Source organism: Diaporthe citri, assembly GCF_014595645.1.
Source record: "Diaporthe citri strain NFHF-8-4 chromosome Unknown scaffold_10, whole genome shotgun sequence".
Classification (NCBI taxonomy): domain Eukaryota; kingdom Fungi; phylum Ascomycota; class Sordariomycetes; order Diaporthales; family Diaporthaceae; genus Diaporthe; species Diaporthe citri.
Genome location: NW_025064855.1, coordinates 707082 through 727743, shown reverse-complemented (window position 1 = coordinate 727743; position 20662 = coordinate 707082). Strand labels below are relative to the sequence as shown.

Sequence of the window (20662 nt, the reverse complement as noted above, 5' to 3'; positions counted from 1 at the left end):
TGTCCCAGGTTCTGTGGTCTTGCTCTCCTCGGCTTCAATCTACAGACTTCAATCTAGGGTGAACTAGAAGCATATTCCAATTGAACAGGATCTCGGCCTTCCCAAAATTCGACGACTCGCATCGCAGTATCATGAAGCTGAACATCTTTGCCGCGGCCCTGTCGGCCGCCTCCCTGGCCGCCGGTCACGGAGCCGTTACAAGCTACCAGATAGGCTCGACGTAAGTGTTTCGGGAGAGAACAAGTCAAAGAAAAGAAACACAGAAAAGAGGAAAAAGAAAAAGAAACCAAACAGGCCCACCGACCTTCCGCGACGACTTTCAAGTTTTAGCTAACACAGATCCGCCCCCAGCACATACCCCGGCTACACCGGCTTCTCGCCCGCCACCTCGCCCGCTTCCATCCAGCGTCAATGGCCCGACTACAACCCCATCATGAGCGTCTCAGACGCCAAGATGACCTGCAACGGAGGCACCTCGGCGGCGCTCACGGCCACCATAGCGGCCGGGCAGAACATCACGGCTATCTGGTCTCAGTGGACGCACAAGCAGGGGCCCGTGATGGTCTGGATGTATAAGTGTGCCGGCGCCTTCTCCGCCTGCGACGGCAAGAGCAAGAGCTGGTTCAAGATTGACCAGATGGGTATGTTTGCGCCGCCGCTGAGTGGAGATAGCTGGGGCACTGCTATTGTTGTCGATGTAAGTGCCATCGGTCATTGTAATCCGACGGTTGCTGGAGATGTAGGACTGCTGACATGACCTTACCCTATGGATAGAAACTCAAGTGGTCGAGCAAGATCCCCACGAACCTTGCCCCAGGCAACTACCTCATCCGCCACGAGCTGCTTGCGCTCCACCAACAGAATACGCCACAGTTCTACCCTGAGTGTGCTCAACTCGTCGTCACCGGGAGTGGCTCTGCTTCGCCATCCTCGGACTTCCTCTACTCGATTCCTGCCTATGCCTCCGCCAACGACCCTGGTGTCAACGTGAGTATTCTGCCTGATAACCCTGAGAACAGACGGTTTAGGCAAGGACATGCTGCTAACACTGCTTGTTTTAGATCAACATCTACTCAAGCACCGCTACGACTTACACTCTCCTCCAGGTGGCGGCATCTGGTCTGGCTTCACCTAGGCGGTTGAAAGTGCTCCGTTGCAGGTCGTCCTCGGATCTGTGACCAGTCAACCTCCAAGACTGTCATTGCACTGAATCACCCACACCCTGGAGGCCTCCAATACTTCTTGTACATATCTTATATGAGTCGTGGTGACCGGTCACATCGGTCTGCCCTGAATCCCAAATGGAAGGCCATGGTGATCACTCCTGAGTACTTGTCGATGGCCATAGTATTCACGTCACACCATCCGTATTATGCTGTCTGTAAAGTTATTGATTAATACAGTAGTGACAAGCCTTTTTACATATGCTCTTAGTGAGACTAACGTAAATCGAGGCCTCGAGAACTTCCACGAATTGCAGAGCGTCGGGTTCAACCGGGTGTCGCACAATTCTCTCCTCCAATCTATAGCCCGCGCCCTGAAGAAAGCCGGGTCCAGGTCTTTTTGATTCCCTCCTCCGCAAAGCATGCACAAACTTAGGTGTGGACAGTTGAACAGTGATGAGTAGTTCCTGTAGCGAGCGTCCAAACAACCTCATCCCCTCACCCTGATCCCTGCCAGCGAGTCGGAATTTTCGGGAGAGAGAGGCTCAGAAGTAATGCTTGCGGTGGCAACAGCTGCAATGAGACACGAGAACGAGTCGTCTCATGTCGGGCAAGTCCTCCGAACCTCGTATCCTAAAACGCGTCAGGGAAGTAGGCACGTTCACAGCCTCCCCATCAGTGGCATCTGGGCACCCGCCAATGCCCTTGGCCCTTAGGACATTTGCAAGGCAGTTGATGCTGTCCTGAAGGTAGTCGCAGTCCTGGACGGGCAGCTTGGAGGGGTCGCCACCGCACTTGGACACCGCCTCGTGGAGCTGTGCCTCCTGCTCGAACGACTCCGACACGAAGTCGATGCCGCTCCACTGGTCATCGGCCTCTTCTTGGAGGACCCGGTTCGCCTGTTTCCCAAATACCCCCCGGGAGTGCTTGAGTAGGTCATTATTGAACTCGACACCCACCCGGTCGATCTCCAGGTAGTCCACGCGTACGTCTTGGAGCTGCTTCGTCAGATACCCCTCCGTCGCCGACATTCTCTCGACAAAGCTCGGGTTAGATGATACTGCTTTCTTGTCGCCGGGCTTCTTCTCTGCTGCTGCGGCCAGGGCGTTTGACTCCAAGGTGTACCAAAAGGGAATGCGACCGGCGGTGTCCCAGTGCTCATTGAACGCCTGTGCCATTGCGGATGTTTTCATCAATGTGATGGCACTGTTCATGCGTTTCTATTTTTCCCTGCGTGACATCTTGCCCTTCGGGCCCCAGTACCGGTGTGAAAAGCTCTTGAGCATGGCGGCCGGGGTGGTGGGGATGTCGCCGGCAAACAAGGCGACCTTGTGCAGGTCGATGAGTCGGTCCATGGTAGGCCACTTCAGGTTGCCTAGCCCCAGCTGTCGAGACGCGTTGTAGATGTGAGCCATGGCGCCGATTCCATGCTTGTTGACATTGAGAATATCGATACCAGCTGACTCGACCAGGGTCTGCATGAAGGCTTCTCGATGCGTTGCGAAAATAGGATAGCTCTTGAAAACATAGTTGATGTGTGGCAAAAGCCGTATGTGATCGAATAGACCACATCGTTGGTACTCAGTTTTGGTGTGCTTGAGGGACAGCGGATCCAGTGCGGCGTAAAGCTCGTGGGAGTCCCCGCAATGCACGTCGAATTCCTTTCTCTGGGCTTCCTCCCTTGCGTAGTGATGACGGAAGTCCGCTGGGACTTGTAACAAGCAAAATGCCTTTATCAGGATCTCTTTGGCCTTCTCAAACCAGCCCTCATAACCAGAGCCTCTGACGAGGGGACTATCTTTTGTATGGGTGAACATGCCTCCGTCTGGGGCTGCATCATCTACTACTTCGAGACCCAGTAAGCCCATATAACGGCCGAACGTCTCATCGTAGTTTGCTTTGGGTGCAGCGAAAGCACTGCAGATCTCCTCAATGTCCAGCATGACTTCGGCAGCGAAGACGCTTGTGAGGTTGACTTCGCCTCGCGACCAGAGAGGGATCAGGCAGGCAATGATGGGATCTTTGCTGACTGACCAATTCTGTCTTGTCCGTTGCGGGCAGCCCTCAAGGGGCTCTCCGGGGGGAGCAAAGCCCAGACGCACCAGCCCGAATAAAAGCCGGCATAGCCTCCTGTCACGGTCGAGAACCCTGTCGATGTCCGCATTCAACAACGCATGTTGATCGAGCGAGAACAGCTGAAGAAGAGGTTCGGCGAAAACACAATTCTTGGCAATCGCGATGTAGAAAAGCCTTCTAGCAGAGAAAGAAAATGTCAAACTGCTCATGTCGACTGGCTCTCCTCCCTCCTCCACCACGTGGCTTGACTCTTCGAATCGAAGGACGCCTTGTGTGTCGGTTGTCACGGAGGGCGTGGCGAAGCTCACAGTATGTGCCATGGAACGACCACACACGATGAGCTTCATTTCCCGGGAAGCTTTGTCGGTGTTCAATTCACGTGGCAGGTATAAGGCAGATACTTGCACACTTGGCGGTGGTGGGTATACACTGGAATCGGACTTTGTAAGACGAGCTGATATCGAATTCGCCTGCTCAAGAATTTCCAGGGCGCTCAAAACAACCCCTCGCTCACCTTCGTCTTTCTTTTTCTTCTCATTGACTGCAGCAATCTCTGCCGCAGCCTGCTGCTTCGCAGCCTTGCGATCCTTGCCCTTGAGCCTGCCTGAGGTTGTCGCCATCTTGGTGCCGGTGGTTTCTTTCGTAGGGACCCTTGTGTTCGTTCTGCTCTGTGTGTTCGAACCTCCAGATGATGGGGCTGGCGTGGTTTGTTGCGTTTGCTGCCTCTTCCATCCACAAGCCTTAGCCGTTTGTTCAATCCATCTGAGGACGTAACTGGTGTCCTCCTTGTACTGCCAGTAGCTGGCATTGGGGACCGATGGGATGGAAACCATGGTGTTCAGCGGCGTGATCAATGAGTGTATGAAGTCTAGAGTGCTTCATGGACCGATCGTGGTTGAATGTGATGACTTTTGATGCGAGCTTTCTGCTTGCAGGTTTTAGGTGGACTCGTCGTGATGGGTGGGTGGCAAGGAAGCTGGATCTGTCGAGGTCCAGGATGGAGGGTTGAAATTGGTTATCGATGAGTTGACGTCGTGCACGAGCCTTTCTGATAATTGTATGTCCGTACCGAAAGGAATTGTTCAGTTACTTTCTCCCAAGTGATTGAAGGGATGCGTTTAACTTGGAGTGGCTTGCATTGTGGTGCATGTGAAGATGTATATTTACATAAGCCAAACTAATTTTGTGAACACAACCTAAGTAACACGTGTGATAGGCAAATTGAGAACCACAGGTCATGAAAAGGAGATACACTGTACATCTGAGCTGTCCAGTGCCGGAGCATGAGGTTTTACTACTAATCTGCGAACTGCTCTTGGCATCTCCGTACTAACTATATACAACAATGGTAACATAGGAAGATATCAAGTGATGGAAGAAACCATTGACATTCTTCGGTGACTCTGAATTCTAGAGAACTACAAATGTTCATGGCTCTTTGTTTGTTTTACATAGACTTGTGGCTGACGATGAACTAGGTGGCAGGTTCCGGGGACTGATCAACATAGGAAATTCAAACACACTTAAAGGGACGACGTATTTATATGCCACAAATGAAACCCGAGTTGTGAGTCAAGGCAGTCTCGGGGCTGGTTCCTTTTGAGTCACAAGTTGTGGTGCCGAGTGAAGGGTTTTGTGTATATCAGATCATTCATAGGGGCTTGCTCCTTTTATTTCTCCAATGCTTGCCCCAACGCCTCGAGCTAACGACATCAACCATGCACAAACCCCCATGCAAGAGTATGACGGTGATCGACGCCTGGATGAGGTACCAGACTGCGTATGGGCTTGCGACGAGCCAGAGACCCAGGAATGTGTCCTAGTAGAAGATGAGTCAGAGTGATATGAATGGATTTGGAAACACCAGTTTCCCTTTGCCAGTGACACTTTTGCTGGGACCCTCGGTCAGGACACCGCTTGCACTCTTCTCTCCGTCATTGGCGCTGTTCATATCCCCTGGATTTGTGTCGTCGAAGTTGTCCTCAGCGCTTATTGGAATCTTGGTTCCCCTCTCGGAGTCTTCTTCTTCTCTCAGCCTCCTTCTTCTCTCAGCCTCCTGATCTCCCTCCAGTCAACCACAAGACTCCACCACGTCCGCCATATGCCCAAAGCTGGCACAGATCCATTGCCAACAATAGTCCTCCTCGTCTCAGGCAACATCTAGAGAATTAGAGAGAGCGCGATCCCGCCGAATATCACCAACGCCCAGAAATACCACGCCGCGTGGCCAGTCACCACAATGCCACCGCCGACGATGGGCCCAATACACGGGCCTAGGTTCCCGCTTGCCAGCATTGGTCCCAGCATGCTCCCCTTCTCGGCCGAGGTGACAAGGTCAGCCACGACGCCGTACGCGATACTCAGGACCGCGGAGCCGCCCATACTCTGCATCGCACGCAGGAGGACCAGCGCCGTGTAGCTGCCCTGGGAGAGGGCAAGCCCCAGGCTGGCGGCCGTGTACAGGCCGAAGGTGAGGACGAATACCGGGCGGCGGCCGAAGACGTGGGACAAGGGGCTCCAGAAGGAGGCGGAGATGCCCTGGAATATGATGTAGACCGCGATGGTCAGATTGATCGCCTGGGCCGAGGTGTGGTACTGCTTGGCTAGTAGCAGGATCAGGGGCAGGCACATGTTGGCCGTCAGGGACAAGGCGAGGGTCAGGAAGCCCAGGAGGTAGGTGAGGTAGCGTTTTTGCCCTTTTGTGAAGACGCTGTATGAGATAGAGGCAGGACACGCTGGTGGTGAGGAACCAGACTTCGGTTCATTAATGGCGATTCGATCCACTACTTTCAGTCCGACTTGGTCTCCTGTACTTGTGCTTTCCTGTACACCTGTCGGCGATATTGTCAGGCAGAACTTAGCATCTCGTTCTGATGGCTCTTGACCAGACGGTGGCGACATCCTGGCGACTTCAAGAGACATCAAGGAGAAGATGTAGCGACGCCTGATGCCACAGGGAAGGAGGAAAGGTAGCCACGAGCCGTACTTGATGATTTTATCATGCACGCCGTCAGCAAGTCTCGACTACCGGGGGATTTTGTTTCGCGCCTTCTCCTGGTCCGTTGGTCACTTATCGGACCCATGCGGCGGCCCTTGTTGACTGTCAGCCCCGCCGAGTCACTGATACACGTTGGTTCTTGGGTGTTGCTAAATACGAGCATGCCGTTGCATCCCAGCCCCGGTGGATATACGCACAGACATGCTGAACTTGAGTCATAATCGCATCGTAGTGAATGACGGTAGTAAATGACGTTCTGTTGTCAATGAATCTGTCTTGGGCACCAGTCTTGGACAACACAACTATCATTGGGGGCCATTGTCCATCACTTCAGCAATGGGGAAACTGGCCGAAGACTGGTCATATTAAGGTTTAGTAGACATTCGATGTCATCCACTCCCTCCTACACTTTGTCGACGCTAGATCTTGTTTCCGTCGGCTTTGCCGGTCTGGCTGTCGGGTCATAATTGAGGTATGAATGAATAACCACTCAAGGAGAGTGGCCGTGAGATGCTCTATTTAGCTTCCGTTTCTATGATACATGGATGGGCCCCTGTGGTGATGTCCGGGACGGCGCTCAGCGTAGCCACGAACGGGATGTACAAAGAAGTCATCATACAGAAGTTGACACGTACCTAGGTATGTCTGCAAGAACACAATGCCTTCTACCATGGTTGCGCTTTGTACACGAGTGATGGTCGCTCGCATACCTGTTGGGCATTTCGTTCGTCATGCAACCCGAGATAAACATCCGTTTCCTAAAGCGGGTTCGATGTCCACATAGAATAAGCAACTGTTTGCTTGTATTCAGAGATCACGTCGTAAGCCTCACAACAGTGAGACTTCCTTCGGTGAACGTCTACCCCTGACTGCAGATCACTCGCCCTGGCCTCGCCCGGCTCTGCCTCTAAGCTGCCTAGCGGCTTTCGCTAAGACGGGATGAAGGTCGACCTTGCGGGCGCTAGCTGGTCTAGACATCTTCCTAGCGGGTTACACTGCAGGAGCTGTCTCACGCGGGTCCCTTGCGATGACGCCCAATGGCACTGTCGTCGGGGCATGACATCATGAAGCAAACAGCTCGCGTGGGAGGATCTGGAGAGCAAATAACGTCGCCCTTGACCCCGGCTATATAAATCCATCCCCAGCCCCAACAAGGTCAACTTACGACCCCTAACTCACGACCTGAGCCAATTTCCAAAACCTCTCATACTCCTTCAAATCAAACATCAAAATGTCAGGAAACGCAGACGAGCAGAAGCAAGAGGACCAGCCCGTGCCTTACGAGGAGGGCAAGGAGAACTCACACCAGGACAACGACTCCAGTGAGCAGTCCCGTCTTCACTCCACGCCACAAACAGTTGAATAGATCTGTTTGCACAGGGTGAATACGAGTCAAGCTGACCAGAGATACCCCGCACATAGAGGACGAGCGCAGCATAGCCAACCGCCTCGCAGCCGCCAAGGACCAGAACGACCCGGAGGACGGCAGCGGCAAGAAGAAAACGGAGGAGCAGATCGCCGGCGCGCACGACCCCACCCTGCCTGCCAAGATGCACGGCAACGAGCCCTCGCGCGGCGCGAAAATTGACAAGGCCATCGAGGACGAGGAGGCTGAGATCTTGAAGCGCATGGAGGAGAGCAAGGCGGCCAAGAAGAAGCACTGAGCGAGGAGTCGCCAGAATGGCCTCGGTGACGAGGTCTCTGCTAAAATTCCGCATCATGTGTGATGCTGTAGTTCGGTAGGGTGGGGAAAACCTTACAACTTGACTCCCAGTCCTACACTGAAGGATAGAGAAAGGTCACTATAACTTATGAAAAGATTTCTGGAAGGAGTCATACTTCATGAAGTCTGAAGACTTTGCTTCCTCCCCAAAATCTGCTCTGCCATCGTCTGTCTGTACAAATGGCGACCAACCCGCGTTCACAGGCCTGTGAACATTTGCATATAAGTGACTGGCCTCCATATTCGATACGAACCGTGACTCACGCTCAGGTGTCATGCTTTGGCTAGGGGTTCGGGAGGAGACGCGACCCATATCTGAAGAGCTGATATCACTGTCTATCTTTGAATAATCTACCGAGCTGACTGCCTAGCGTTAAGCACTACAAGCGTAAAGCAAACGGCACTTGCATCGATGATTTTGCAGATTACAGATTTGATCCCATCCCATTCATCGATTCTGTGGTAAAAATGTTCGAGATATTATTTAATGCACCGACGTTGTTGCGAACCTGCATGAATATCTGAGATGAAGCATGCGTCACTTGTGAACCAGCTACGGCTGTTCTGCCACACTGGAACTTCCAAGATACTACGAAAAAATCCTTCCCACATAACTACGCTTCACTACCCGTCGAAAAGAAATGATTGTTGGTTGTGAGACTGAATCCGACAGACAGCATCCTGCTGCATGGTGTTAGGGATACAGACCGAGCAACACGCGTCGCCTCCACCAAGCATCAATATATCACACACACAAGGTTAAATTGCAGTTCTGTACTTTTGCTGCACCGCCATATCATCAGATATTTCTCGCGGGTGACTGACTCCTTCCTGTGGGCCAGTCTTCAGAGAAGAGATCATCATGTCCAAGCCGTCTAAGCCGTCTAAGTCGATTGAATCTCGATCTTAAGCGTCGAGTCATTCACCTGCGCCTTACAGAACTGCTTCCCCAACAACCTATCCTTCAAATCTAGGACGAGCAGTTTTCTCCAAGTTGCATGAGTCAACTCCACCGAGGCAGCCGACCGATGCGTTCCCTACGAGTGGCTGTTAGGGTGAGTGAACAGAAAGATCTACGTCTTGGCATCCTGTTCAGCCTTGTGGTGGTGCCAGTTCACTTATTCAAATGGCCCACATTTCTTTTTGCATGGTCTATGCCAGATGAGATATCTATTAAAAGTCATGATGAAGCACTCTGATCACTGCCCATGATAGGAAAACGATGTGCGGATGTGCAGATGTGCAGCAGGCAAGTCTAAGTCAATTGCTTACATTCTATCTCTGTTCTTTTTGCTTTCTTGCCGACCAGTCGGTGAGAGTGTAGTGGTTGCTTATTAAGAAAGTACTTAATTTCATTAGTGTAATAATAAGAAAAATGTACAGGGTGGGCTCACTGAAAGAGCTGGGTGGGCGGACCTTGGCTGCGGAAACTTTGGTCGAGTCACGTTAGAAATTCCGTTTTCCGCATGTGACGAGACAGGTCGTCAGCAAGTCAGTTTAGGAGAAGTGCTTGTCTCAATAAAAAAAGGATCGGCAAGCAAACAAGTGACATCCCCGGAAGCAAATACATCGCATGTAATATTAGGGGTGAGCGAATCTATTTTCATCCGAACTCTCTTCCTCCGCAGGTGACCCACCGACCGAGCTACGAAAGTCGGTGCACAACCAACTCAAGCATCAGTTGGGTGACGATACAGACTCACCAATATAAAATGCTTGGTATGTCCAGCACCAGATCAATTGCAAGCCTTCCCAAGCCGCACCATCCAATCGACACTCATTTCCATCAACACTCATCATATCATCCTTGGAGACCAGAACCAACAGACTCCAACACCACACTCTTTTCCAAAAAAGCAAACCAAAACAACAACCATGAAGCTCTCCATCGTCTCCGCCCTCCTCTTCGCCGCCAGCACCCAGGCATGCGCCCTCTACCAGCTCTGCCACTGCACCCACGCCGACGGCACCCCCGACAACGACGCGACGATGACGGCGTGCATGGAGCAGAGCGAGCCGCACAAGGAGCTCGTCGGCACGGGCGGGTTCCAGGAGTGCCACTTCACCGGCGAGGCGCAGTCCGGCTTCCTGCGCTTCGAGGAGAACGGGCTCAGCAACTGCAAGTTCCGCGAGGCCTGCACGGCGGCGGGCGCGGGCGGCGAGGACTCGAACTGCAGCGGCAAGATGCACTAGATTGCCTTCTAAAGTTGCCTTGTGGCCGTCTTCAAATCGACATGAGTGGCACATTTTCGGCTACAAAGAAGACACATAACTGGAAAATGAATGGCTGGCCTTGGCTCTGAGCGGCGAGGCGTGGGGTTCAACGGATAGATGGGAAAAGGTTTAGAGGCGCTTCATATACCCAAAATCAAATCATTTCTTTGCAAAATCCGTTCCGGATTCGTCGTCTGCAAGCAGTGACATGACATCTCCAGACGCCCGGACTTTCCGGGTCACTCTTCTCTGCTGTCCCAAAGCGTGTCAAAATCCTAATTTCCTCGAAAATGTCTCCGCGCCCTTGCCGATCGGTTGTATCAACGTATAACTGCCCGAACTATTGAGCTCCTGCACGCCGTTGGTTAGGAAAAGCGGAGTGAGCTCTCCGTCATCACTGAAAAACAGCTTGGGGCGCTCCCTGCGATAATAGTCCGTCCTCCCACCATCAGTGAAATGGACGGTCGTGTTGTACGCCGCCTGCAGCTTGAAAGTCCAGTCGCCCGTCAGATCACGAGAGAACAAGTGCCCGCCCACCCGAGGGAACTTCTCGCCTCGCTCGGCAGTGTCGATCATCCAGTGGCACAGGATATGCCAGTTCCCGCGCTTGTCCCGCCACAGGAACGGGTCCTCGGTCCAGTGGTCGCTGTAGTCGGACGTGTTCCATGGCATGGTCTTGATGAGGTCGTACTGGCCGGAGAAGGTGTCGGCCGCGAAGATCTTGTTGTCCTCGGCGCCGAGTATCATCTCAGATGTTGGGTCCTCTGGACTCCAGAGCGGCCAGAGTGTTGGGTTGGTCCCGTTGATCAGCAACTGCGGAGAAGACCAGGGCCCACGAACATCGGGGGCGCTTGAGACTGAAATGTTGTTGGCCCACTTGTATGATTTGCAAGTGGTCGGTGTCTCTGTCTCTATTCCGATCGTGTAGAGAAGGTATTGATTGTCTGCAGGACTCCAGATGGTCGTCGGATTGTGACGGAAGGGCCCAAGTAGTTCCTGGGCGTAGTGATAGGGACCGAGCGGCCCGGTCCTAGACTCTGCTCTGATGACAGTACTGAAGGGTCTCCAGCCAGACAGGCCACATCCATGTGCGAATTGTGAGATGATGAGATGGAAAAGCCCATTCTCCTGCCTGTCTTGGATAATCTGGCCACCCCATGAAGAGTTGCCTCCTTTGGTGCTGTAGTAATCGGGAAGTGTGACGTTGGTGTAATTATATCCCGTCCATCTCGTTGCGGGCATTAGATCGAGTTGTCCACAGTCCTCTGATTTCCACCCTGGATCACAAACACATGATCCCGTCGTCAAGGAGCAAACACCGTTCAGGCTGCAGTCATCATCAGTTGTGCAAGATGCAGCAGAACTTCGAACAAGAAATAGACATGCAGTGCCCAGGATAGTGGAACCCCTAAGCCGCATTTTTGTAGACTTTAAATTCGAGCGATAGCCAAGTACCTCAATTTCTAGGTACCTCAGTAGTTAAACAAGACATGACGTTAGTGAGAAGTGCTTATATATTTTCTCTCATTCGGTGTCCGGGGTAATGATGCATTTAGGCCCGGCATCCCCGCTCCTTCTCCAACGACACCCAGCAATGATTCCCGCTTCCGCAGTTCTGCTCGCGGAAGCCAATGTAACAATACGGAATAATTATCCAAATTGTCAGTTGGTATTACCCCAGCTCTGTCAACATACATATACAGATAAACCGATGTCTACGTAGTACGTCCAAGCTCCTAGTACATGACCTCATGCTTCTTGATCGCTCCTTATTACGTCCTCAAATAAAAGAACTTTTCTCCAGGCACAGTAATATAACATTGCAGAACAAGGCCGGTTATAAATTTACAAAGCTATGAGAAAGGTCTCACATGAGGCGTTTGGTAGACAATTGCAAAAGTTTTATCGTTGCTTGCCGTATGAGTGAAGGCTCTCATGTTCCGTAGTGCTTCTTTACGTTAGACCCACCAGAAACAATAAGGAATCCATGGTTCTGATTACAACGTCATTGTTTACTAACATTAGCCAGGGGTGCTTCGAGACTCGCCCATGCATCGTTTCTTACATACCAACTCAGTTAGGCAGCTGAAGGGATTGAAGCTTGCCAAGCTTTCCCTTACCAATGAGGAAACATTCTCCTGCAACCCCTGTGGAATCCGCCCAACCATGGGTGAGATGATGGGGGCCAGATTGAGATGGTCCTAAATGGATAGAAATCTGACATTCCTTCTCACCTCACTCAGATGGTGTCTTCCTGACATTTTCCCCGTGTGAATTGTGTTACTACACAATTGCAATCAAGTCTCCTGTTTCTTCCCAAAGGCGCCAGCAGCAGCCGCCATGTCCCTCACTGTTCCAGCGGGATGGACACAGAGTTCTGGATGTTTGCCGTCCGGGGACCTCTGGGGGTGGGCAGTTTCAGAAGGGTTCTACGCTGACATGTTTGGCGGTCCAACTGTGACGAGCAGCTGCTACCCCCCGAGTTACCAACCGACATCAGGCGTCGTATATGCCACTGATTCATGCCCGGATGGATTTTCCCGAGCTTGTGCGACTTCCACGGGCGTGAGCTCGTTCACCGTCTGCTGTCCGACGTGAGTCTGACCGGCGGATGTCACTAACGACACCATTGGACCGATTCCATGGCAGATCTACCTAATAATTGAGACGAAACTAACTGCAGTCTCTGGTTAGTGCATACCCGTTCAGCTGCCAGGACCCTATGCTACTAGACGTTGCAACCTTGTTCTGTCGGTCGAGGCGCCCTGGTGCGACCAGCAGAGAATGGGTAACCTCTTCCTTCACCAAATTTGCACCGGGACTGCAAAGCGTCGAGACGTACACCGCGACGATAAAGGTGCGGGACGTAGACACGCCGTCACCGCTGGTGGTCACGACCTCCGGACCGATTGTGGCCTCGGACATTCGTGCCCCCGGGCAGGAACTCTTTGCATTGCCCGTTTTGATTACCGGTACCTCAACAGTAGGTTTGGTCTATCCAGATGGACTCAATCCGCTACCCTTCTCCTCCCCTCTTCCTTTTGTATAAGGTCGTGAAATCGGCATGGTTCTAAGACCTTTCGACAGGGTTCCACCAGCACCGCGCAGACATCTACAACCGACACCAGTGGCACCAACTCTGCTGCTAGCACAGAACAGGCGGCCAGCGACCCTGCCACCAGCTCGACGACATCGGCGGCGTCCTCGAGCGGCGGCCTCTCGACTGGAGCGGCGGCAGGGATCGGCGCCGGGGCGGGAGTCGCCGGGCTCCTGCTCGCCTGCGGTGGCTGGCTGCTATATCGCCGTGGGGTCGCGAGGGGCCGTAGGTCGGGCGCAAGGTTGCATGCTAAACCGGCAGAGGATGAAAGAATCACGGCGGCGCAGCCGCCTCCTCACGGCTATCATCATACGAATTACCAAACGCATGAGTTAGAGCTGGCGCCTTCCAGACCGACAGAGTTGGAGACGACACCTCCTAGGCCGATAGAACTAGACCCGGCTCCACCTAGACCGAGGGAGCTGGAATAGAAATGAGACGGTTATTTGTTAGAAGAAGGAGCTGAGCGCAGCTTTGAAGAGGTGGGAAGAATATTGAAAAGTTAGAGTCTTAGTAGGCCTACACGCTGACATTGGATACTATTAGTAACAGGAATATACAACCATCGGAATAAAAGGAGAGAAATGATGAGTGGCAAGACCGTCCTTTTCGGAGAATGAGATCAAACGCCTTGTAAACGACTGGCGCTCTGTTTCAATTAGGCGAATACAAAATGAAAGGGGGTAGACCTTTTTGGACCACACATAGAAAACAATTTTGTGGTGGTAGCCGAGGGCTGTTGTCGTCTGTAGTGCAGACGTGGGCTACCGCCTACCTACCAGGGGGGAGGGGGGTTTCTGACTGGGTTATGCAATGCACTTATATTTTGATATTTAATTAAAATTTCATAATTTTAATAAAATGCTAATAAAAGGTTGTTATAATATTATTAAAAGGAAATTATATTAAGGCTTTAAATTATATTAATATTAACTTTATATTAATATTAACTTTATATTAATTTATTATATTATAAATTTATATTAAAAGCTTTAATTTAAATTTTATTAATTTTATATTTAATTTTATTTTAAATTATTTTTATAATTTTATTAATTCTTTTATAATAAATAATATAGTTAAAAAGAACAAGTAAATAATTAAGTTAATGAACTACTAAGCCTTTAAAGAGTGGTTTACTAAGTCCTACTATTGACGTGACCAACGTTTGGAGGTTTAAGTCTTTAAAGTGTGCCCCGAAGCGTGTCTATAAGGTGCTGGGTGCTGTTCTCGCTGCGTGGGAGGGCAGGCCCTGGTACCTTAAGTTACCTTGTAATTCTGCGCAGCCGGTAGTACCTATATCTATTTGCTTACTAGGGAAAAATTGGGAAAGCTATGACCTGAGAAAAACCTAATGAAGGAGCTGAAACGCTGCGCAGCTTCCCTAGGCTTAGTTATTTGCGGGGGGAAGCCCCCCGTTGAACCAATAAGTATGGCCGTTGCTGATTAATCCAACTTTGGGCTTAGAGGCGGCGCGAAGCCCTTCGCAGGCAGGAGAAAAGAGGCATTGGCGGGAATCAAACCCGCGCCCTTTGCGTTTGCCATTACGCGAAAGCCACCCAGCGCATCTACTAGCTGCGCCATGGTGGCAAATAATTAAGTTAAAAATTTTTTTTTAAGAAAAAGCTTTTTTTACCCTTTATATTAAGGATTAATATTATATTATAATATTGTTAGCGGGTGCAGGGAATTACGTAAGAAATAGTACCGCGTTAAATTCCGGCTGGCTATAAAAAGCTAGCTTTTACGCTTATTTTAAATATTCTTTTAAGGAATTAACTTTTCTTTTTTCTTATATATTTAGTGCTTTAATTAAGCTTTTCTTATTTTTAAGAATTTTTAAAATATTTATTTTTTCCCTTTCTTTAACTCTTTTTTATTTTTATTTTCCCTCTTTATCATATTAAAGCTCCTTCTTAAGTTATTTTTAAAAGGGTTTAATAAAACTTATTCCTATTATTTAAGTAGCTTATTTTTATTAATAATTTAACTTAGGTTTAATTTTAATCTTATATATTTTTAATTAATAATAAAAAGAATAAGAAATTAATTATAAGCTAATTATTTATTAATTTTATCTTTTTTTTTATTTTTATATTAAATATTATTAAATTATTTTATATTTTACCTTAAAGCTTTAATTAAAGCTTATATTTATTTTTATTTTATTATAAAAAAGAATTAAATATAATTAAACTTATAATAATATTATAAGTATTTTAGGATTATTTTCCAATCTTAAAATACCTTTTATACTTTTAAGGTTTAAATAAAATACTACCTTAATTTTATATTTATATATTATTAATCTTTAAACTTATTTTAAGTTTCTTGCTAAAGATTATACTTAAAATATAGCAATAATATAAACTTAAAACTAAAATAATAAATTTAAATTTTATGGATATTACTTAATATTAATTAAAGGTATTTTAAATTCTTAATTAATATTTATTATTATTATTATAACTTTAAACTTAAAGTAAAAAGGGCTATAATATAAAATTAAGGTACTTACCTTATTTACTTATAAATTTAATAAGTAGCATTATATTATATATTTTTATATTAATTAAATTATATAAAAGGCTTAAACTTAAAGTATAACTTTATTTAAGCTTTAATTAAATTTAAATTTAAATTACTAAGAATTTAATATAATATTAATAAGTAAGGTATTAAATATAAATTTAAAAAAGCTTTCTTTATTATAGTTTTATAATATTTATTTCTTAATAAAATATTCTTTTATTAAATTTATTTTATTTATTATATTTATTAATACCTTTATTTTTTAAGTTTTAATTTAAGTATTTTATAATAATATTAAAAATAAATTCCTTAAAAGTAATTACTTTAATTAAAGATATTATTGCTTTTAAGTTTCTTTATTTTTTTATTATCTTAATAAAATTATTATAGCATATATATTATATTTTTAGGCTTAAAGCTTTTTTAAATTTACTTTTATTTTAAAAATATTTTTAAACCCTAAAAACTATTTATTCTTTTTTATTTAAAGCTAAAAAAGGAATTTTAAGAAACTTATTAAGGAAAAAGAAAAACTTAATTTTATTTATTATTAATTAAAGTATTAATTTTGCTTTAATTAAACCCTATAATTTATTATTAATAATAAATTAAGGAATTAAATTAATATTTTAAAAGTCTTATTTTTTATTAATATAATAATTTTGCTATAAGTAGCTTTATTTATAATTTATAATTTAAATACTTTAAAGTTTAATAAAATTAATATTATTAAGGTTTTAAATAGCTTTAAGATTATTATTTATTAATTCTTTTACTTAAATAATTAAATTTTAAAATTACTTAAGCAACATTATATTACTTTAAACTTAATAAAAGTAATTAAAAGCATTATTATTAAATAATTTATTTAAAAAAATTAAAAGAAAAAGCTTTTTACCTTTTATAAATTTAATAATTAAACTTATTATATAAACTTAATTATAATTATTAAAGATATTATTTATAATAATCCTTATAATAATTTAAAAATATAAAAAGAAAAGATTATAAAATATAATTAAGAATTTAATAATATAAATAATATTTTTTTTATTATAACTTAATTCTTTTATAAAACGTTTTTATTGTATTTAAAAAAGTAATTAGCAAGAAAAGGGATTACTTATAAGTTAATAAGGAATATTTTTTAGCTAAACTTTGTTACAGTTTAGGCTTTGCCCATTGTGATTAGTCAGTGGGCTTTGGCTCTATAAGAATAGGCTTTGGCGCGGATATAAATAGGGAGCAAACCTTTTCCTTTGCACTTTAAATATAAACCTCATTCAGGCACCTTACGGCAAATAACCTAAGGCAAGCCCATAATATATATTTAAAATCCTCTTGCATTATAAACTTATAATGCAACTATACAAAACCTAATATAGCAAGACTTAAAAAGAATAATAATAGCCCGCCAAGCCCTTCCCCATCCTAAGGAACTTTCATCTTAAGAATACCTAATAACTTAGCTAGTAAAAATAAGGGCTAAGTTTACAGTAAATGGAGAGGCAATTAGCGTTAAAGGGGCTTAATTCTTTTATATATTTAATTAGCTAGGAACTTTCCGCAATTAATTTTTACCCTATATTAATTTTATAAAGATATTTAAGGGGCAGCCGGAAAGCTTTTTAAAAAAGGTTCGCTTTATGCTTAAGGACCCTTTTAAATAAAGGCATGCCGGGCTTAGCTTAATCACGCTATGGCAACGCCGTAAGAAAGGAATAGCAAAATTTCTTGCTTAATTTAATTAATTAGCTTATATAGCAGAGACTTAAAGTTGGCTAAATAAATATAAAATACTATTAATAGCTAATAGCTTAACCTTTATAGCAAAAGCTTAGCTTAATTATAAAGAGTAATTAAATATATTTAAGGCCTTTTGCTTTGCCTTACGGCAATATAAGGGCGTTTTTAGCACTATAGCAAGGGAAAATAATACTTAACCTTAAAACGGTAAAGCAATGAATATTAATATTATAGCAGTTTTAATAAGCAAAGTTAAGTATTTTATATATAGCCAACTCAGCTATTATAAGCGCAATTACCTTAATTGCTATAAGAAAATAAAGGTATAGCTTTTATTAATTAAGGCTAGTAAAAGGAAGGAGTTTATTTAAGGGGGTATAAAATTTTTTTTATAGGGTAAGGCTTGGAAGCATTGCTAGCTTGATGCCGGCCTAGGCTTAAAATGAGCTAGCTATATGCTAGCTAATTTAGCATTATGAAAATGCTTAAAATTTAGAAAATTCCTGCTAATAAAGTAAATTGCTTGTAATTAAGCGCTAATTAATTGTAAATTATATAATAAATCCGCGGTTTTAAGATTTTAAGTAAGGAAGCTTATATAAAAGGCTTATATTAAAAAATCATAAAAATGCCATTAATTTAGCCGCTAACTTACACTTAAATAATTATCTTTCATTAGCTTATTTTAGCTAGTATATTAAATTATAAGGGCTGGGGCGTATTAATTATGGATAATAAGCTAGGCCTTTAATGTAGTTAGGATTAAAAGATGCTAAGGTGTAATTAAATGGCTAGGCAAAGAGCAATATTTAATTTGCAATTAAACCATAGTATCCTTTATTTTTTGCTATATAGCTGCCCTTTAAGGCTTGCCATAGGGACTTAAAGAAGAAGGATATATTATAATTTAAGCTTTACCCATTATGATTAATTAATAAGCTTTAGCCCTATAAGAATAGGCTTTGGCATGAGTATAAATGGGGAGCAAACCTTTTCCTTTATACTTTAAATATAAACCTTATTTAGGTACCTTACGGTAAACAACCCAAGGCAAGCCCATAACAAACTTTAAATATACTTTATTAAAAATTATTAATTAAAAACTTAAATATTTTAAGCAAGATAAGTATTTATTTATATAAAATAATTTTAATTAAAATTTACTTAATTTAAAAAGGCTAAATTTCTTTTAAAAAAGTTAAAATAATTTTAATTCTTTAAATTACTTTTAAAATAAAAACTTATAAGCTTAATAATTTTTATTTAAATTTAATTATATTAATATTATTAAAAAATATAATTAAGATTTATAAAATATAAATAAGTTTATTAAAAGGTTTATAAAATTAAAGCTTAATTTAATTAAGTTTAAAGATAAATTTAAATTATTTTAATAAAATATTAAAGCTTTTTTTTATAATAAATAATAAAGTAATTTTAAAATAATTAAGTTAAAAGCTATAAATTTTATTTAGCAACTTTTAATAAGACTTAATTAAAGTAATTTTAATAATAATAAGATATAAATTATAATTTTAATGCTTTTCTTTAAAAAAAATAAGTTACTTAAAGTTTACTATAGTTATACTTTTTAAAATTATAATATATATTAATATAATAAGCTTAAGTAACTTTTCTTAAATAGCTTATTAATAATTTTTAAGTTAAAAAGATTATTAATATTCCTTAGCTTATTTAAAAATACTTAAGCTAACTTTTTAAAGTATTTAAATCTTATTTATATTTAATTATATTATAATTAAAATAGTTATAATTTAAAAAGATATATTTATAATTAATTAAAGTTTTTATTTAAGAAAAAAAGGTTTAATTTACTTTATATAATTAAATATTATAAGCTTATTAAGATAAATCCTTTATTTAAAAGAAAGGCCTTATTAAAAACCTTAAAAATAATTTAAAAGCTTAATAATTAAAAGAAAGTTAGCTTAATTTTAATATTTATAAATTTTATAAATTATATAATTTATATTAAAGAAAAGCTTATAATTTTAAGTAAGAATAAGCTTTTTTAAATAAATATTATTATAATTAAAAAAAAGTATATAATTAAAAATATTAAAAATTAAAATAAAGTTATAAGAATTATAAAAGCTAATTAAACTTAATTTAAAGACTTTAAAGAGGTAAAAAATAATTAATTTTAAATTATTAATAATAAATTATAGTTAAGAAATAAAAAAAAAGTAAGAGAAAGGAAAAACTTATTTATTAATTAAAATTAAACTTAAAAGGAAAATACTAAGTTTTTTATAATAAAAATAAGCTTAATAAGTATAATAAACTTAAAACTAAAAAAATATACTTAATAACCCTTATTATTTAAAAAAAAAGCAGCTTAAATAATTTTAATTATAATTATTAAAATAAATATTATAAATATTTTAACGCTTAATAATACTAATTTAACCTTAATTAAGTACTTATTAATAATATAATTTAAGGCATATACCTTATTAAAGATATCTTTTAAGTTAATATATCTTAAGAATTACATTAAAAACTTATTTTTTAAAGTTAATATAATTATTTTTTTAAGAAATAATATTAAGGTTAATATTTTAATTAATTTATTATAAATTATTTAATATTAAGTTAACTTTATTATTATATTTATTATAAATATAATTAATTAAATATATTTTAATTTAACTTATTTAATAATTTATATAAAAATAAATAATTATTTTTTATAATTTGCTTTTTTAAATATTAAAGCTAAGATAAATTTCTTGCTTTTATTATATTATAAATATAATAAACTTTTATATATTTTATTTAATAATATAAACTTAATAATATATAATAAAAATTCTTTATTTTTAATTAAAATTATAAAAAAGTAAATTTATATTAATTTAAATAAAATTAAAGCTATATTCTTTATTATAAATAATAAAGCCTTTAATACTTTATATTATATTTTTTTAAAAATGCCTTTTTTCTTAAATATAAATTTAATATTTAAATAATTTAAGAAATACCTTTATACTTATTTTATTTTTAATAATATTAAAATAATATATAGTTTAAAAATAAAAAAATTAAAAGCTTTTTAAAGTAGCTTTATTTAAGGGAGTTTAAATTCCTTA

General features: G+C 41.9%; 8 protein-coding genes across 8 annotated transcripts; 4 read left to right on the top strand and 4 right to left on the bottom strand.

Annotated features, from left to right (window-relative positions):
- Positions 1-131: 131 nt before the first annotated feature.
- Positions 132-1178, top strand: INS49_003427 (uncharacterized protein; the record flags this gene model as incomplete). The annotated part of the gene is made up of 4 exons (XM_043164221.1): positions 132-220; positions 352-697; positions 775-987; positions 1062-1178. 4 exons carry the CDS (start codon positions 132-134, stop codon positions 1176-1178), a joined length of 765 nt encoding a protein of 254 aa, XP_043018986.1.
- A 530-nt stretch (positions 1179-1708) lies between these two features.
- Positions 1709-2341, bottom strand: INS49_003426 (uncharacterized protein; the record flags this gene model as incomplete). Its single annotated transcript, XM_043164220.1, has 1 exon — positions 1709-2341. The coding sequence occupies one exon, from the start codon at positions 2339-2341 to the stop codon at positions 1709-1711; it is 633 nt and encodes a 210-aa protein (XP_043018985.1).
- Positions 2342-2383: 42 nt separating this feature from the next.
- Positions 2384-4072, bottom strand: INS49_003425 (uncharacterized protein; the record flags this gene model as incomplete). The annotated part of the gene is made up of 1 exon (XM_043164219.1): positions 2384-4072. One exon carries the CDS (start codon positions 4070-4072, stop codon positions 2384-2386), a length of 1689 nt encoding a protein of 562 aa, XP_043018984.1.
- Positions 4073-5399: 1327 nt separating this feature from the next.
- INS49_003424 (uncharacterized protein) lies at positions 5400-6140 on the bottom strand (the record flags this gene model as incomplete). The annotated part of the gene is made up of 1 exon (XM_043164218.1): positions 5400-6140. The coding sequence occupies one exon, from the start codon at positions 6138-6140 to the stop codon at positions 5400-5402; it is 741 nt and encodes a 246-aa protein (XP_043018983.1).
- Positions 6141-7468: 1328 nt separating this feature from the next.
- On the top strand, positions 7469-7901 carry INS49_003423 (uncharacterized protein; the record flags this gene model as incomplete). The annotated part of the gene is made up of 2 exons (XM_043164217.1): positions 7469-7559; positions 7660-7901. The coding sequence occupies 2 exons, from the start codon at positions 7469-7471 to the stop codon at positions 7899-7901; spliced, it is 333 nt and encodes a 110-aa protein (XP_043018982.1).
- Positions 7902-9835: 1934 nt separating this feature from the next.
- INS49_003422 (uncharacterized protein) lies at positions 9836-10153 on the top strand (the record flags this gene model as incomplete). The annotated part of the gene is made up of 1 exon (XM_043164216.1): positions 9836-10153. One exon carries the CDS (start codon positions 9836-9838, stop codon positions 10151-10153), a length of 318 nt encoding a protein of 105 aa, XP_043018981.1.
- Positions 10154-10441: 288 nt separating this feature from the next.
- INS49_003421 (uncharacterized protein) lies at positions 10442-11416 on the bottom strand (the record flags this gene model as incomplete). The annotated part of the gene is made up of 1 exon (XM_043164215.1): positions 10442-11416. One exon carries the CDS (start codon positions 11414-11416, stop codon positions 10442-10444), a length of 975 nt encoding a protein of 324 aa, XP_043018980.1.
- A 1098-nt stretch (positions 11417-12514) lies between these two features.
- Positions 12515-13702, top strand: INS49_003420 (uncharacterized protein; the record flags this gene model as incomplete). The annotated part of the gene is made up of 3 exons (XM_043164214.1): positions 12515-12768; positions 12869-13157; positions 13262-13702. The coding sequence occupies 3 exons, from the start codon at positions 12515-12517 to the stop codon at positions 13700-13702; spliced, it is 984 nt and encodes a 327-aa protein (XP_043018979.1).
- Between the last annotated feature and the right edge of the window lie 6960 nt (positions 13703-20662).